Here is a 19,348-nt window from a genome sequence, read left to right as displayed (position 1 = left end):
GAATACGTGTTTTTAAAAATCACGGCGATGTGTTTAATCCAAATACCATACTCTATTGTTTGGCTGTGTTAAAATATAATTACATGTAGTCATTTATTGCTTATATAGGTATATACTTAGTTTTATATCAGTGTTCATATAGTACATGTGTTGAAGTTGTGGTGTATTTCTGTCTATTTTACTATAATATCAGTCTCTATCCTGTGTCAGATGAGTGCGGTATAGGTGTAAGTACTTCCGCTTCTTACTGGCTATTTTCCGTTAAAACATTGACTGGCTTATTCACTAACTGCTGATCACTGAAGATGTATCATATGTACTGCGCTTTCCTCGTACAGCTTGGAAACCTTGTAGCCCAAACAGGTATGACCACTATGTTTACTTATTATCTTAACTGTTGAGGTAATCATAGTTTTGCTAAAATGTATATAAAATGGTTCTTCGTTTTCCTTAACAGTTTCAACTATTACGGATTTTCCTTTGACATATCTATGTGTATGATAATTTAGATATCACATTTCTGGTCAATAATCCAAATTCAAAGGTCACTATCGGCATGTTATAGTATCATACGAATGTAATGATTAATTGTGTAGTTAGAGGTGAGAAAGAAATAGAACTTAAAACATCTACGTATGCTCAATGCTACCCATTTTGTCGAGAATAAATTAAATATAAACAGAAAATATAATTTAAATTGAAAACTTGCTTTGTACTTTCTTAAAAGATGTTGTGATCTATGACACAAGGCAGTGTTGATAATATTTTACCAGCAGCGTTGCAGTTATTTAAGCAATGAAAACGATGTTTTCAAGTATATTTTAATGAACATATCAAAGCGAAACATTAAAGGCTAATATTACAGACGGTTGAAAGATTGGGACTGTCCAACGTCAATAAACAACATTTCCCACATAACCGATATTGTAAGATAGATCTTCCACGTGGTTTAACGCCTTTTAAGATAAATCTATCCTTCATTGGCATGACGGAGCACCTAGTTTCACCTCTTCAGGTCATTGAGGGTCGGTACATGTATTGCTTTTGTTTTGTGGTGGTGTATTCATAGCTTCTGCTGCATACTTTAATCAGTTACAGGTATACTAGCTAATTTGTATACTGTATTACACCTGGAATGATATACAGTTATAAACAATATATACAGACCTGTAGTATGCTGTGATTTTTTTATCATTTAATCTAAGGAACCAATGCATGTTAATCAGCACATATGTCACTTTAAACAAATTGTTTAAAAGCAATGTAAATCACAAATCATTATCGACGAGCGAAAACAAAAGTAGTTTTCTAATGCTGGATAATGAATCGAGGAAAGGTCTAATGTCAAATGACAGTGATTCATCATTAAGAACATACATTGTATTTACTCACCTGATTTATGATGCTCTACAACAATCCTACAAAAACTAGAATGGAAACGATCTGTCAATGACAGGATTACGAAATGCTAATGCTGCGGATTGTTTGACCACTGTAACACTTGAAATAAATATCTGCTGACTCAAACTTTTTAAACATAAACTATAGACTGACACTTATGAAGCCATCAATAAAAGTGACGGAACGCACTGATTGCATTTCGAAATATACTCATATAGATATTTCGATATTCCAGTTTTGTTCAGATGGTGATGGAGCGACGGTAGAATACGTGATTACCATAACAAGACTGAAGACGTTATCAATCAGTATTGATTGGCAGTTAATGCAAACACGAAACAGGAACGAATTGTAATTAACAAGTAAAAAAAAAAAAAACATTGAAAGCCCGATAGATATCATGACATTATAAATATAGGTATGCGTGATTAATACTATTTTGGCAGAACCATTTACTCAAAAACTATTTTTACAAACAACAACTGTGTCACATGCAATACTGACCATTTGCTCATATTTACTAAAAACACTAAAATGCTGCACTGTTGCTATGGAGATAGACTCATGCAGGTACAAATGTTAGTTGGGCATGCACATATCACTTGTTAGTTTTGTAAGCAGCAAACAATACAGGTCAACAAGTACTCGTCTACTTGAATGCGCAAACAGCTGATGTGAAGCGTAAACAAATAATATTAATTATAATAATTCGAGGTTATTATATACCGATTTATCACAACCTAGTTCGTCGGTTGTCTCAAAGCGGTTCACAAATTAGTATCCGTGGTTATAGGGCCTTTGCAACCAGCCAATATCTTTTTCAACTCCCTGGGGAGCATACAGCCATTTCGGCACTCACAACTAGCATTCTACAATACCAGCACCACCCAATCACCTACTCAGCTGAGAAGACTGGAAAAAAGGCACNGATTGTTTGACCACTGTAACACTTGAAATAAATATCTGCTGACTCAAACTTTTTAAACATAAACTATAGACTGACACTTATGAAGCCATCAATAAAAGTGACGGAACGCACTGATTGCATTTCGAAATATACTCATATAGATATTTCGATATTCCAGTTTTGTTCAGATGGTGATGGAGCGACGGTAGAATACGTGATTACCATAACAAGACTGAAGACGTTATCAATCAGTATTGATTGGCAGTTAATGCAAACACGAAACAGGAACGAATTGTAATTAACAAGTAAAAAAAAAAATAACATTGAAAGCCCGATAGATATCATGACATTATAAATATAGGTATGCGTGATTAATACTATTTTGGCAGAACCATTTACTCAAAAACTATTTTTACAAACAACAACTGTGTCACATGCAATACTGACCATTTGCTCATATTTACTAAAAACACTAAAATGCTGCACTGTTGCTATGGAGATAGACTCATGCAGGTACAAATATTAGTTGGGCATGCACATATCACTTGTTAGTTTTGTAAGCAGCAAACAATACAGGTCAACAAGTACTCGTCTACTTGAATGCGCAAACAGCTGATGTGAAGCGTAAACAAATAATATTAATTATAATAATTCGAGGTTATTATATACCGATTTATCACAACCTAGTTCGTCGGTTGTCTCAAAGCGGTTCACAAATTAGTATCCGTGGTTATAGGGCCTTTGCAACCAGCCAATATCTTTTTCAACTCCCTGGGGAGCATACAGCCATTTCGGCACTCACAACTAGCATTCTACAATACCAGCACCACCCAATCACCTACTCAGCTGAGAAGACTGGAAAAAAGGCACTGTTACAGTTGTGTGACCGCACAACGCACCAAAAATAGCGTGCGCACACCGTGCATACATCGTTCACACACCGTCCGCATATCGTCCACACATGGTGCGCACAACTGTGGGATTTAACAATCGCTCGCCCCGTTGTGCGCTTCTCTCCGCACAACTGTGCGATTGGGTACAATTTGTAGATCAATATTACGGAATGAAAAAAATACGGAAAGTTCGTATGCAATAATGAAAACTGTATTCATCATTGTAATTTCTCATCACAGTAATGAAGATTATGTACAGTTTAACAATGCGTGTAACACACTATTACAGTGACCGTTAGACTGTCAAGAATGGGTTTCGCGCCAAGGTAACAGAATATGTAAATAACAATTAGATAAGTTACCGGGGTTTGACCTGGCCTGTACCTGACACATAGAGCTGATATGCGATACCGTATGACCGTAATGAAAACACAGCTGGAGGTTTAGTATTTGTTATTTGCATTCGGTTTGCCTATAGCTCACCTTCGCCTGTGTTTTCACAACCCTGGCCCTACCCGACGAAATACGTAAGCGCCCCGGGTGGGGGAAAACTACCGTCCAGGTAAATGTCCAGACGGCTAGTTGCTATGTTTAACTGTATACGGGACTGTGTTGTGATTTCACAGGTGTCGGTTAAGGTCGTTTAAAAAATACCGTAAACACAATTTCTAAATTTAAGAAAGTATAGATATAAAGATAAGTTTATAGGTGTAGGTAGAATATAGAAACATACGTAAAAATCAAGGTTTATATGTTTAAACACGAAACTGTATATATTGGTAAGGCATTCCTCAGTTTATACCAACCACGATTATTATCGCGAAACGTTCCTCCATCGTGCACACAAATGTGCGCAAGATATGATCGCCCAAATTTGTAGCGTTCGCACGTCGTGCACACATCGTTCACACACCGTGCACACATCGTGCGCACACCGCACATCGTGTAACGTTGTGCGATCCCACAGCTGTAGTTGTGTTCAGTTTGATTATGGTAAATTTGACAGTTATTGCTTTTCAGATATAATATTTATCATTAGTATATGTGTGGTACATAGATTTCATAAAAAAAAGTTAACTTTAACTGTCTTTTATCATCTTAATGTGCATAATAGATAATTGATAAGGTCCTACGTATATTGTAGCTTTTTATGGTCTGTCGTCACTCTAGTTTGATGAGGACAATAAACTGCTGGTCCTGTGTAAGTCTATGAAGAACATCTATTACCAGAGGGTCAAACAGTGACTGTCCAGATACAGCTGTCTGCCAACATCATACGTACTTGTACCATTTTGGACCTTGGTTACTCCACATATGTTATCTGTGTGATTAAATGGAAATGTTTGGTGAGAGGTGGACTGTGGCTACGGATTGACAGTATCATCAACGATTCAGTGGAAGAAGATGGAAGAGTACATATAAGCTACATGAACAGTATAATATTGTGTATTTTGTAAACATCCATCATTTTTACATATATCATAGGGTCATAATTGAATATTAGAGAAAGAAACATTTTGTTTGTGTGTATATAATGGCTTATGTCTTTAATTCTGTCTAGTGTAATAGGGAATCAACATTCAAGTGCGGTTCTCGTTACAAACTGAACATTAATAATATTTAATTTTCCAACAGTTTAATCCTATCTGTCCTTTTTTCATATAAAATTTTCTTCGTGCCTCTTTGAGATTGACTAATGACCTTTCATATTCTGCTTGGCCTAATTGGATATTGTATCGATGAATTCCTCACTGCACAACAAAATGTCTGCCAAAGGTCATATGTGTATCTTTATAACGCATTTGATAATGTAGCAATATCAACATTGCAAGACATAATCATCGTTTCAAAATATAGAGTAAATGTTTAAATTATGATTGAACAATATGCAATAACATTAACGTTTTTAGATTAAAGACATTGAATGATACTATATTAACTACTGATATATTGAAAAGGGATAACCATTTGTTTCTATTCGTCGATTATCCAACCCGACTACATATGAACACGTCATTGTCATATGAGTAACATATCATAAGCTATCACAAGTACACTGGTCGGGGTCGTCGGATATATACACTTGAGCTGAGTCTAACTCCGGGTCAAACACTAAATGGAGTTTGTCACTATCTGTATATAAATATATACCTAGAACACACGCTCTCGGTGCGTTGTATATTGCAAGGCGGCTGACGATCTGAAACATTATATCGCTTTATTTCGAGACTTGGCATGTTGATGAGCTGCGTGAAATCCACTGCAACAATACAACTGGCAACCGACATAGCTTCACAAGTTTTAACAATTCTCAAAGAACCTTGCTGTGGTGCTTTCACATTTTGGTTTAAATTTACATATATTACTAAAGCATATCATAAATATTTTCCCGTTGTTTCCGAATACATTCTAGTTAAAACTGAAGTGTTATAGACTTTCTATTGTATTTCCTGTTGCATTCGCAGTCAGTTTTGGTTTAATTTCGTGGAGTCCATCTTCGCGTGGTTATGCGACATAGTAAAATTCTACAATCGTTAACAGCATTTAGAGTCACATTCACCATGAGCCGTAGATATGACACTTATTTGGCCTCCTTCTGGTAGCATTTCTAAAACATTAGGTTGTTCACATGTACATGTCCACTAATCGTTGTATAACATTTTTTTAAATTAAAATGATTCTTTTTGTATCAGTTACGTATCGAATCCTGATATTCATTTGCATAAGATGAGTCAAGGTATGAAGTAGGCTAGTTGTGTCGCCTTTGTCTTTTAATTCAATCGCATGCCAACCTTTTTTTTTGTAAAAAAGAGACACTTGGCATACCTGTTTTGTTTTAATATGTGCGTTAACGTTTTGTTCTAAAACAAAATCTACAAATATACTTCCTTCAATCCTCAACGATTTAAGATGGAAGTATTCGTCTAATGGATGGAATCATCGAGTATAAGGGGCGCCTGGAGGTCTATGAAAATGGCAGGTGGGGCACTGTTTGTGACAATGGGTGGAAGCAACATAAAGAGAACGTCATTGTTGCCTGTCGACAGCTGGGTTTCGCGTAAGATTTATCACTATTTCTTTTGATTGCTTATTCCACATTTATTAAAAGCAAAATAATAGCTGTATCTTTTCTATGAGACATGTATTAGAATATATTTTAGCTTTAAAGATATTTTCTGTCCTGATTTTCTGTTTAATGTCTACTTAAAAGACACCACTTTATTGTTTGCACATTCATGTTTATCTATACACGTACTCTGAAATAACTGTGTACACATATCGTCCTATATAGCAAGGAAAACTATGAAAAGCATTATCCATTCTTTTTATTTGTATTAACATTCACAAGAAATAGTTAAGCTGAAAACATGCCATTGTGTAATATTAGCCAATTGTTTTCATTACTACAGAACTGGAAATTATACCAGTAGGAGGGTGTACAACCGAAGAGACAAGAAATTTTTGGTTGACAATTTAATATGTAATGGCCAGGAAAGAAGACTTGGTGCTTGTCAATTTGATGTACCTAGATATAAAAACTGTGCAGGGCGCGATGACTCGGAGATCAATTTATGGTGTGATCGCCCGCCCTCCCCTGTTTTACCAACTAAAGGTAAGAAATGATAAAATATTCATTAAATGCAAACCTAATGAAAGCATGCCTTCTCTTAATACTAGCTGTTTCACAGGTATGTTATTCTAACTATTATCAAACGCCATGTGTTAATACAGCATATTAAATATCAGCAATATAACTGTATCCCAGTGTAGATTTCCCTATATTTCCTAACGGGTTAACAGAGTGGATTAGAAAAGTTCGTAGGTGAAAGTTAATGTATTAACAAAAGCTTAGTTACCAAGCTGTTTGTAATCGCCAGAAACACGACGAAGGAAGCAACTATTTGTATTTGTTTATTTTTGGTATGTCGAAGCAGGAATACAAAGAAAGTAATTGTTACTGTCCTCCATTTAAGATCTCTCAGTGGTACGTACTAGGAGTAAAGAGAAATTCCTATATCATATGCTCCAAAACATGTAAAATACAGCATAAACGAACGTTGCCTTTGAACGTTCTTTTCAATCTTAAAATTAATATTTGCTATATGACAGATAATTTACTCCTTTACAAGTATGTCGTTTACATCGAGCCAAAATTAACTCCAGATACAAGGTTACAGCCATCCTGGACTGATAATGCACAGAAAGAGTCAAATAATAATTATAATTCGAGGTTCTTATATACCGTCTCAAAGGGGTTCACCAATTATTATCCGTGGTTATAGGGCCTTTGCAACCAGCCAATGTCTTTCTCAACTCCATGGGGAGCATACAGCCGGTGCTGCCATTTCGGCGCTCACAGCTAGCATTCTACATTTCTAGCACTGCCCAACCACGTACTCATTTACAGCTGAGTAGACTGGAACAAACGGAGTTAAGTATCTTGCTCAAAGATACAACACAGTGCCGTGCCTTGACTCGAACTCGCAACCCTTCGGTCACGAGCTCGGCGTCCTAACACTAGACTACCGTGCCTCCTACGCTTTGTGGCGTAAAATAATCACACATAGTAATGAAGTGTCATATATGCATGCTTGTGTTGTACGTTGTTTATATGTGGCCTTTATATGTTCTATGTACATTGATTTAAACTTTTCGGTAACAAGTATAAAAAGGCATTTTTTTTAATGATAACATCTCAAAATATGCACGTTTCATTTTTAACTTGTATGAAGTAAAGAAGGAAGAATCTGTATTAGATCGTTAGACAAAGCAATAACTCACATGCTGTTTTTCTTAAACTACGTTCAATGTTTTTGTACTTTGAATTAGTATATGCTCTTTTATGTTTTTAGATGATATCAGACTGATGAATGGAAAAGATGCGTTCGAAGGAAGGGTAGAAATATTCAGAGGAAACAATTGGCTTTCCATTTGCCAAAACGGTTGGGGAACAAACGAAGCGAGGGTTGTGTGCAAGCAACTTGGTTTCAAGTACGTTTACAAAATCGATATTTGCAATTTTTACTTATTTGATTTCAGATATTACGAAAATATATTTACATTGTATCGAAAACATATAAACAACTCCCGTTCGGTCATTGACATATTTCTCAAACATAAATGGCATTGTCAAAAACACAATCGAAACTCATCTCGACGAGGTGAAATGAAATGAAATGAAAATATTTCTATCAGGAATTTACGGAAAATGCCAACGATTTCCGGCTTTGAAGTTTTCATGATTATTTCACCTCAGAACTTCTCTTATTCAGTTGCAGACTTCTTGTTAAAGGTCATTAAACATCGAACTCCATTGTTTATCTACGCTTATTAAATGTCCGTTCATTGAAATCCTTTATCAATATTGTTTTGCTAAGGAGTTATACAAAAACTGAAAGAACATTTATTTACAATTGGACTTGTTTTCTTCTACCTTTCCATAATCATATGTACCTTGATCTTCAATTCCACTTGGATTTAATGCGGTTTACGTGAGGCAACCTTTGTCCTTGCTTTCTGTGTATCGAACTTTTATGTACGGTTTGCCGTTAAATCACTTTACTGACATATATGTGTGTGTTTCTCCCGGCTTGTATATGTATATCCGGACATTTTCTTATACACATATATATAAATCAAATCAGTGGTTATTATGTATATGCAAATTCAACACAGAGTATATTAATAGCGGAACGTCCCACTCATATACTTGGTACGGACGGAACTATTTCGATTCGCATTAGACTTACAATGCACGTGAATAAAAACAGACTGCTTGTTTTGATTATTTAAACAAACGATTTTTCTCAGAATTTCTTATTTTATACTTTAATGTTTTTGCTATATGATTGGAGCTTAAACTTTGTTTATAGTTACTTTTTTGTTTCTTTACAGTGGCGGAATAACAAAATTTAATGCTTTTTATGGTCAAGGTTACGGCATGCCCTGGAGAGTGAAGTTGACTTGTGACAGTACTAAGGATAAGCTAATCGATTGCGAAGTACTTGCCGCAATATGTATTCAAAGTTACACAGCAGGCGTTGTTTGTGAGGCACCAGGTTAATATACAGCATGCTTATCACTACATGATTTACCTAAATTTGGAACACTACTTTTTAACCTTGGTAATGTCAGTTCCTTCCTTCATATTATTAAGTATATACATGTAAATAGTATGAATGAATTTCAACTGTAATTGCATTGCTGATTTCATAAATGTGGGGAAACCGTGTTCCAATAACGAAACGGATTTGGTTCTTCACATTTACTATTGATGGTCGTAAATGTGTCGTTTGTCTCTCTATTTCAGATGAAAATAGCTTTTAATAAATCACTTCAAATACTACAAACTCAGAGTGTTGTTTCATCAATCGCTTATAGTTTTAAACAGGCGACAAAAATGCTTCACAATGTTACAATACATCAAATTCGGTTAAAATGCTGTCGTTTAAGTTTTTAATGTTGCATATTGTGTTGACAGCTTATTTCTTATTGTCTTCCACGTTTTTAAAAGTTTTTTTTTTTTTTTTTTATCTCATAGTACCGTTTGGGTCATTATGTAAGCCCGAGGAGCGGTGTGAAGGAAACTCTGTATGTGTCATGTCACAACGGAGGCAACTATGTCAGTGTTTGGATGAGACTACCATGTTCTGGGACAGTGCCCTGTCGACCTGCAAGATGAGTAAGAATTAAGGCTTTCTGCAAAAATGCCATTAAATAATCCCATAACACAAAGTCCTATGTGCAGAGTTACATTGGGCATGATGTGTCCATGTAAGTTTGCTATTGTACAGGTGTTATAGGATAATCGATACACAAAATATAGTTTAATATCAATATTAATTAAATTATGCACATATATTAATTTCAAAATATGTGATGACATCCTGAAGTCGTTTCTACTAATATCAATAAATCATTGTTAAAAGGATGAAAAACTTTATTCTTGGGTAGCAGTATACAGTAGAAATGGCCCGACTCTGATAAACAAGGCACATATCGAGGAAATGTAAACACAGCGGATTTACCCTACACAACACATGTATACCTGTATATATATTTGAAAAATGCATTACATTTACAATACATATAAAGTACTGAGAAGTGTATGTCACTTGTGTGAAAACCATGGTTACCACATCAAAAATTACCAAAAAATGCCAAAAATTGCTATTTTTGACCCAAAATTTGACCCCCGCAACTAGTATTTTTTTTTTCCTAAGTCCCGTCTGAAATTAAAGATTACCTACCTGGTTGCAGAATTATCTGGGTCCCAGTAAAGATGTAAAACTTGATTTTTTGCAATTTTGCGTCGTGTGCTGTTGTCAATATTTTACCTTCTGTAAAGCTAGCTTTTCATGACTAGTCACCCTTTCGGATTATGGCAAAAATTTTAGTCTCAAACCAAAAAAATTTTTTTTTTTACAAATGTGAAGCTCACATAGCCCACTTCATCATGGTCATACCAATTTTAGTACAGTTTTATTTTTATATTTTTTTTTACATATCATTATACAGGGGTTAGCCATTTAACAAAAATATCACCCATGGCCACAGCCCTCTACTGTATACTGCTACCTTGATATTTCAGAATCGGGATACAATGCGTCATGTCGACCTGGGATACCGGACAATTGTGCAAGTACACTCGTTTGTAACACATACGGTAATACAAGCAAGTGTTTGTGTTTACACGACATGTTTTGGGACGACAGACAGACGAAATGTAAACTAAGTAAGTTTCTTTCAAATAGATAAATAATCGATAATAAAACAAGAGTGGACATAAAATAATCTTTAACGTTCTGCCATTGCAGTTATGGTTAATACAAAATAAATATCACTTATTGGTGAATTTATGATTTGGAGATCTTTAAGCCTTTAAGGACATATTTTAGTGAAATTCAAGTAAAGGTATTAGATCAATCTTTTGTAACAAGATAAAAATGACATTAATAAACCCCAAACGCACACGATTTCAAACATGTAATATGTGTTATCTTGTTAAAAGATATTTGTTTGTACAATTGTACTTGCATATTGTTATGAAATGTAAGTGAGAGATGTTTGTTCTTTTGACGTTAAGATACGATGTGTATAAGCTAAACAATGATGTTCACTTATCATCATATGCTTCATATTCATATACAGTAACAGTTATTTATTATTAAACGAAATCACATGAGTGGACGAAAAATATCGTATGTATCTTTCATGAAATCAAGTCAATCCCAGTTTACTTGTGTGATGTCATCTTACAAAACTATTGTTGTTAATAATATGCCTAAATTATTGCAGTAGAGACTGCGAAGATAATGCATGTCTATTTCAGAATCGGGCTATAATGAGCCATGTCGACCTGGCATACCGGACAATTGTGCAAGTACACTCGTTTGTAATACATATGGTAATGCAAGCAAGTGCTTATGTTTACACGACATGTTTTGGGACGACAGACAGACGAAATGTGAACAAAGTAAGTTTCTTTCAAATAGATAAATAATCGGTGATAAAACACGTGTTGACTTAAAATGATATTTTACGTTCTGTTATTGCAGTTATAAATAACACAAAATAAATATCATTACTTGGTGAATGCATGATTTGAAGATCTTTACCCTTTAAGAACATGTTTTAATGAAATTCAAGTAAAGGTATTAGATCAATCTTCTGTTACAAGATTAAAATGACGTTAACAAACCCCTAGCGCTAGCAATTTCAACAATATAATAATTGTTAAATTTTTGTTATAAGAAATTTGTTTGTAGATATGTACTTCCATATTGATATGAAATACAAATAATAGCTGTTTGATTTTCTGACGTTAGATACAATATATATAAGCTAAACAATGATGTTCTCTTGTCATCATATGCTTCATATACATATAACAGTTATTTTATTAACAATAAAAAAACACGTGACTGGACGAAAAATACGATGTGTCTCTTTCATAAAATCAAGTCAATTACAGTTTACCCGTGTGACGTCATCTGACAAAACTATGGTTGTTAGTCATGTACCTTTAATGCATTTCTGTTTCAGAATCAGGATATGATGAGCCATGTCGACCTGGCATACCGGACAATTGTGCTAGTACACTGGTTTGTAACACATACGGTGATCCAAGCAAGTGTTTGTGTTTACACGACATGTTTTGGGACGACAGACAGACGAAATGTGAACAAAGTAAGTTCGTTTCAAGTAGATACTTAGTCAGGTAAGAAGGTGAGATTGGACACTGACTATCTATAATTTACATTAGTTATAGAACATATCTATATCGCTATATGTTACCATATGATTTAATGAATATGTCAACGAGGTCATGTAATACATTTCAGTAAATGTATAACAGATATAACCATTTGTAAGGGTAAATAATGCCATACTGGAAGACCAAACGCCAGTCAATTCCTATATAATACTTAATTATGATTTTGCACGTATAGCGTCAAGTCTGTAGAGAAGTGTACTAAACTACTTGAGTAACAAAACAAGTTGTCGGAATTCAATTACGATGAATAAAGATGGAATAAATTGTCATTGTTTAATCTGGTTCATATATTAAATTAATTGAAACAACAACAAGTGTTTAGTGACTCAGTATCAAACAGGAGCAATGCCCAGTTTGTATACACATGTAGGAAATTGATTAATTACATTTTCTCAAAAGGTAACTACTCGACTTTGATAGGAAATTAGTTAAGAACAAATCACTTATTTCAGAATCTCTATACAACGAGACATGCTATGCTTACATGACTGACAGCTGTGGAAGTAACCTTGTGTGCAATCAACAGTTCAACAACAGCATATGTCGATGTTATGACGAAGGACGCATGTTTTGGAATCCTGTAACGTCTGCATGTCAAACCAGTCAGTAAAGAAAATATAAAATCGATAACAGCTATACTCCAATATCTATCTCAATATTAAAACATACCATTTAAAATACATCAACCTTAAAATATGATAGTTATGGTAACATGTCTGTGGACAGGAAACGGGTGTCCATCTAATTTGACTATCTGATATGAATATAGCCAGTTCCTTTATAGCGAATTGACATAATGAACACTTAATAAATTATGTGTAAATGTTGAATTAAGCTCTGAGTACAAACATCACAATCAAAATTGCTATTTTCCCTTTTATTAGCTAATCATATTATAAACTTCAAAATGAACTCACAACATGTTATAATTTATAACCACCTAGCTTTGTTTTTAATCAAAAGTCATCAATTGTGTGAAAAATTGACCAAAGGATGTCATTGGTGTAATAGAAAAATATTTTTCAAAAATATGACGTCACCGCCAATACAATATTTTACAAAGACAAAAACAAAATTATAAAATGAAAATCGGTCACTATACCATTGTTCAATCATTACCTGTTTACTTGTACATTTAGGAATTTCTGTACATTGGATATAGAAATATTGACACCCCTAACAAATTGCGTCCGTATTGAGACATAATTTTGTGGTAGCTTCATATCAGGTAAGAATGGTGGGGATGAGATAGCTATCATATCCAAACAAATATTATACGTTAATAATGTTTAGGTCTGTGAGGTTTTATCTTTTCTATGTTTTCGGCCTGGTATATTTAACAGAGAAACCATACAACGACATGTGTGCGACATCGAGAGAATGTCAAAGTAACTTGGGGTGTCGGTTAGAAACCGATTCAAACAGATGTCTATGGGCTGAGCAAGGATTTACTTTATGGCATGTTGGTGCCAAAAGTTGCTTTTCCGGTAATTTGATTTGTGTGTGATTTCATAAATAAACAGTGTTAATGGTTAATCATTCAATATTATGTACGTCCTATCTCACTTACTGTACAGCTTATTTTTCTAAATGTTTAATCATTTAAATCTATTTCAAATATTAGACAAATTTACTTATTTCGAAGCAAACTTTTATTTAAAGATAAAAATGGTTATTCAATGTTGAAAAAACGAACCAACCCGAGTAGACTGGATATGATAAATTTACCAGTATATGATGTAAATGTCCGCACAGTTAACAAGCTGCAAGCTGACTTTATCCAACTGGAATTGGAGTACAACCAAGCTCAAACGCATTGTGCTAATGAAGTAAACGGGAGTTTTGCCACATGGAACGACTTTCAAATGGTGTTTGAAAACTGCAGGGATAATATAGAAGACATTTGGATACAGACCATGTCAGGTAAGAACAATATACATTATACATTATTGTGTCGTGAAATACGTCTAGGATCTTCTATTTGAATTAATTATGTATAACATACAGTGAAAATGTGTCAACGTTAACACAGGAAGGCATTAATGTAAAACGTATTACACAACATGTATGTATATACATGTAAAGTAAAGATAAATATTAAACTAGTACATATAGGATCTTAAATTAGTTTTCATTTCATATGAGATTTTATGAAACGAGTCTTAGGATTTTTTATTTTTGCGAGCCTTGGCGAGTTTCATAAAAGCTCACATGAAATGAAAACAAATTTAAGATACTTTTTATCACTGAAATCATAAAACTTACATATTTGACAGGTTTTAAAGCCAAAATGTAGAGGGCTTAATCAAACGGAGACAACCATTCTGTTTCGACATTCACAATTTATGACGTCATATCATTGTCCATATTATGACGTCACAATCGATTTCGGACTAGCACAGCCAATGAAAAACTCTCCAGGGTATATTAAACTAGTGACATATTTAAAAATATTACAGGGGCGAATTCACTGGATAACAGGCCTATTATGTGATAAATCTATATTATTGTGCATCATCAAATGTGTTTGTTTCTTTCAGAAATGCCAAACAAGAATGATACTTTGTGCCAGTTAGCAAGGATGGGAGATCGATATTACAACATCAGCTGCTATGAAAGACTTAATTTTGTGTGCATACATGAACGTATGTTGATTAAAACAGATTATTGATAACACTTGATATATGAAGCATATTACATGTACAAACAAAACATGAAAAACATTATGGTCCGTATGGACTTTTGTTATTCAACGTCCAATATTCGCTTTTCCTGATATTATCATTATACAGAGTTTAGATGTAATTAGTTAACGTGCACAAATTTAAGTATTACAATTATTTATCTTGTGATAATCAGTAACTCACAGACCGGATGTTACCCTAAATAGATAAAGTTATTATCCCTGGCCAAAAAGATACATTCATTGAAAGCATCGTTAGTTTTCAGTTGTTAGATAATAATATTCTTACACATCAGAATGTGCAAATTTTCAGGGAAAAGACATATCACATAGATTAGATGCTTGTCTTTCCAAAGAGCTACTTCATTCAGATTTGTGCATGCGTTTTATAATGTTTTAGACATATTGTAATCTATTTTGATTATATCTATTGACGAAATAATGATTTTTTTTTATAAAATATACTGTCTTAAATTATAAACTGCATGAGTTACTTGCCAAAATGTGTTAGACTACACTTTTTGTCGGTGGCATTTTTGTTTAGGTGACAACACTGATAATATACCGTGCAAAGATTTCCCATTAGGAACACTGTCGCCCGAACACCTTACACCATCCCGTACTGGTAAGTTAAGTGTTGCAAAGCCGTCTCGAAATCATAAATACAACGGACTAATTTATAAATCTGTACATGACGATGCACAACTTATCAAAATTGCGGGCAAGGTGATAAAATTGCCAATACAAAGATATTTGAATACTTTCATTGATAAATATAGCTGTCTTGTTAGTATTCCTTTGGATGAAATATTGATATTCCTTTGTTGTTATATTTTGATAAGAAGATGATATAATGCATTATGTTTTTGATATCCGCACACATTGAAACAGTTCGTTTTCTATTTGGTATGACATGGTGGATTTGAATATAGACTACATGTATATGTTACAGGAGTATGTCAGAGATGCGCCGTTTATATCTTTATATAAATAAGCTGCTACTATACATGTACATGAATGTTTTTGTTTTCTTCCAGCGCTCGTTTTGACGATTGTCATTGCTCTATTGGTAATCGGAGCTGCGGTAACTGTTTTTATATTCAAAAGGTATTACACATGTAAAAGTGAATTAATATACATTTTATCTTTATCACAAGATATATCACTTACCATTTTCGAAACAATCACATAACTACAAACTGTTGAATTACTACACAAAAGAGCTTGCTACCATAGCCATGAAAAAGGTAAAACATTTGATGACCAAATAAAACAGGAATAATAGCTTTACTTATTGAGAATACGTTATAATGCACAGTAAATTAATTGTAATTAGATATATTTTAAATTACATTATCAAGCTTTTGACAAAACAATCAAAAGAAATTATCAGCTGCTATTTGATTATACATGTTTCATTCACTTTCATTTATTATTTTAATATCATATTGTTTCCACTTGTTGAAAACGAAAAAAATATTTCAAAACATGGAATTCAAACGGTCTCTCAGCAGGTGACGGATTACAGGTTTTTCTCAATAATACATACGATACTAATGCGCCCTTCATTGAGAATCCATATATGGAAGTCAGTGCCGCAAACGAACCTGCTTACGCTAACATAGCAACCAAGGCTGAAACATTAGAACATAGACAAGTGAAAACTAACAGAGACAACGTGAATCATTACACAGAGGTTCTAAGTTCTAAATCAACCGGATACATTGATATGGAAGGCAGACTCCCTTTCCCGTCGACGAATGTAACGGGTGATGGCTACACCCGGTGTAACCCGTCTGCGAGTAATGCTGCTACACGTGATGACTATAGCTTGTGTAGCGGTTCAGAAATGACACCCGGTATCTACAATACATTTTCTGACATGAACAAATTATCAACTGATCATGAAACTGAAAATCCATACGATCATATACAGCCCACAACAGAGGACGGGTACGGCGTTCTAAATGGATCAAAGGAATTAATTGCTAACGAAACTGATGACGACATATCCGGACATCGAAATTCATCAGAATGTCCTCTTTAGTGGAACCTTTTCAATATCACTATACAATGTTTGGGTTTTGTATTACAGTGTTATAACTAGTTGAACGTACATGTATACTTCCTAGTTGTATTTCGCATTTCATGACCTCTGCTTTATTCACTCTCAATTTAAGCTATTCGTTAAAACTATATTTCATTGTTATACTGATATTGTTATCAAGGGGGTAAATCCTCTAGCAGGTGTATGTTTATCTGAAAATGTTCTGCCCTCACCCCACTCAGTTGTAATCGGTCTCGAGTCAACAGCGCTTATGATATTAAAAAGTTGATATGGCTATCAATACATGTAGGTATTTAAGAATTATACGATTAGAAAATTGATTTTAAGAAATGCATGTGCCTCTTGTATCGGTTTCATGAAAAAACAGTATGGAATGTTTATACAGCAACTTTCTGGTCCTCCTCAACCAGGCCAATTTCCCTAATGTTTGACTCGGGTAATACACCATGTCTCGGGGAACTAATATTGCAGTCGATATTTCAAAGCTAAAGATATTTTCTGTAGTCTCTATTCATTTTGATCAATGGAAACTGGGGTTGTCGGGTGGCGCAGTGGATAACACACTCATCTTTTACCAAGCGGCAGGGGTTCGATAGCCCGATCGGACTTGAAAAGGTATGTTCCCGACTACATGGGTTTTCTCCAGGTAATTCAGTTTCGTCCCACATTAAGATCCCCTGGTTCTTATATACGTTCTAACAAGAGTGATTGATGTAAGTTAAAATAACTTGTTTCATAATTGTTGTAAAATAGATAACGTTTATATTATATAAATGGAAATTCAACATAACAAAACAATATGCTGAGGTCATGCTGAGCAAACTAACAGTTTCACGCTCCATGAAAATGTTCCTTAAAGATGTACCGTTACTCAAGAGAAAAAACTTTCGAACTATTGTGAACTATATGTAACCCATTTATATGTTTTAGTACTTGAGTTCGTTCTGTTGTAAATTTACCTTTGTGACCTGTTGGTTACGTAACTTTGTCCAGTGTAAATGTACACGTGTTCTGTGGAATGTGACCAAACCAGTCGGACGTGACTGTGACATGAGACAACCTGAGCACATAACACCTGCTTTGCATGCAGGAATTCTTATCATACCTATCAACGTCACTTCCTTTAGGTAGCAGTGTACAGTAGCGTACGATGGCCATAGGTGATATTTTTGTACAATGAATAACCCCTGTAATATTACATGTATAAAAACTTTAAAAAAAACAGCTCTAAAATTACATATGCATGATGAATTGGACTATGTGGGATTCTCATTTTTTTTAAAAATCGAATTTGGCTTGAGACTACATTTTTGGCCATTTACGAATCTGTGTCTACACAACAAAAGCTAGCTTTTCATGTAGTCTATTTTTGTACACAGCACATGTGTAAATATTGTGAAAAATCCAGTTTGACGACCTATGCTAAAACGTGAGTTTCTGCGACCGAGTAGGTGATATTTAATTTAAGACAGGTTTTAAGAAGAAAAAAATACTACTTGCGTGGGTCAAATTTTGGGTTAAAAATCATGTTTGTTTGCACTTTTTGGCGTTTTTTGATGTGGTAACCATGGTTTTCACAAGTCCCAAATCTGGGGCAATCACTCTTCTAAGAAAGCATATTCAAAATGTAGTTTATAAATATACATATATGTAGGTGTGTTGTGCAAGATGAATCCGCTATCCATGTTTTGTTTATCCGAGACATGCCCTTTATTTTTAGGGTCAAGCCGTTTCTACTGTACTCTGCTACCTAAGGCTTTCTTTATTTGCTCTCATCTTTCCACTTCTTGTTCACTCAATCATTAGATGAGCGCGCGAGTGGTTCATGTAACCTAAAAACAATTAAGCAGTATCTGCGAAGGTCTACTTGAATGTTCGCCCCAGAGCCTGGTAAGTTGACAATGGTTTTAACAAGGCCGTGCGTATTTTTCGCGTGATTGATTGCATTAATAAGGTCTGTTTCAAAAAAAGTATATTGTAGTAAGGATGTGTATATTGTCTTTTTAGGTTTCCTCTATCCTTCTATTAAATATTCAAACGATGAAGGAGACAATCTTACCACTGTTGTCTTTACGATGCTGTTAACATATAGTTACAGAGTGTTTCCCTGAGAAGAGGG

At 34.4% G+C, this 19,348-nt stretch overlaps 1 protein-coding gene across 4 annotated transcripts; it reads left to right on the top strand.

Annotated features, from left to right (window-relative positions):
- Nucleotides 1-239: 239 nt before the first annotated feature.
- Nucleotides 240-18,504, top strand: LOC110452569. Of its 4 annotated transcripts, XM_021501176.1 has the most exons (17): nucleotides 274-363; nucleotides 4,346-4,613; nucleotides 6,112-6,259; nucleotides 6,612-6,814; nucleotides 8,055-8,193; nucleotides 9,097-9,260; nucleotides 9,743-9,883; nucleotides 10,793-10,936; nucleotides 11,534-11,677; nucleotides 12,247-12,390; nucleotides 12,931-13,080; nucleotides 13,822-13,965; nucleotides 14,234-14,401; nucleotides 15,019-15,123; nucleotides 15,706-15,786; nucleotides 16,199-16,268; nucleotides 16,626-18,504. In XM_021501176.1, exons 3-17 carry the CDS (start codon nucleotides 6,129-6,131, stop codon nucleotides 17,206-17,208), a joined length of 2,511 nt encoding a protein of 836 aa, XP_021356851.1. In that variant the 5' UTR covers nucleotides 274-363; nucleotides 4,346-4,613; nucleotides 6,112-6,128; the 3' UTR covers nucleotides 17,209-18,504. The 4 variants fall into 4 exon arrangements, with proteins under 4 accessions (XP_021356850.1, XP_021356852.1, XP_021356855.1 ...); XM_021501175.1 differs by lacking the exon at nucleotides 4,346-4,613 and having other exon boundaries at nucleotides 240-363; XM_021501177.1 differs by lacking the exons at nucleotides 4,346-4,613; nucleotides 11,534-11,677 and having other exon boundaries at nucleotides 240-363.
- The last annotated feature ends 844 nt before the right edge of the window (nucleotides 18,505-19,348 follow it).

Source organism: Mizuhopecten yessoensis, unplaced genomic scaffold (assembly GCF_002113885.1).
Source record: "Mizuhopecten yessoensis strain PY_sf001 unplaced genomic scaffold, ASM211388v2 scaffold6723, whole genome shotgun sequence".
Taxonomy (NCBI): Eukaryota; Metazoa; Mollusca; class Bivalvia; order Pectinida; family Pectinidae; genus Mizuhopecten; species Mizuhopecten yessoensis.
This window is presented reverse-complemented; position numbering and strand designations above follow the sequence as displayed.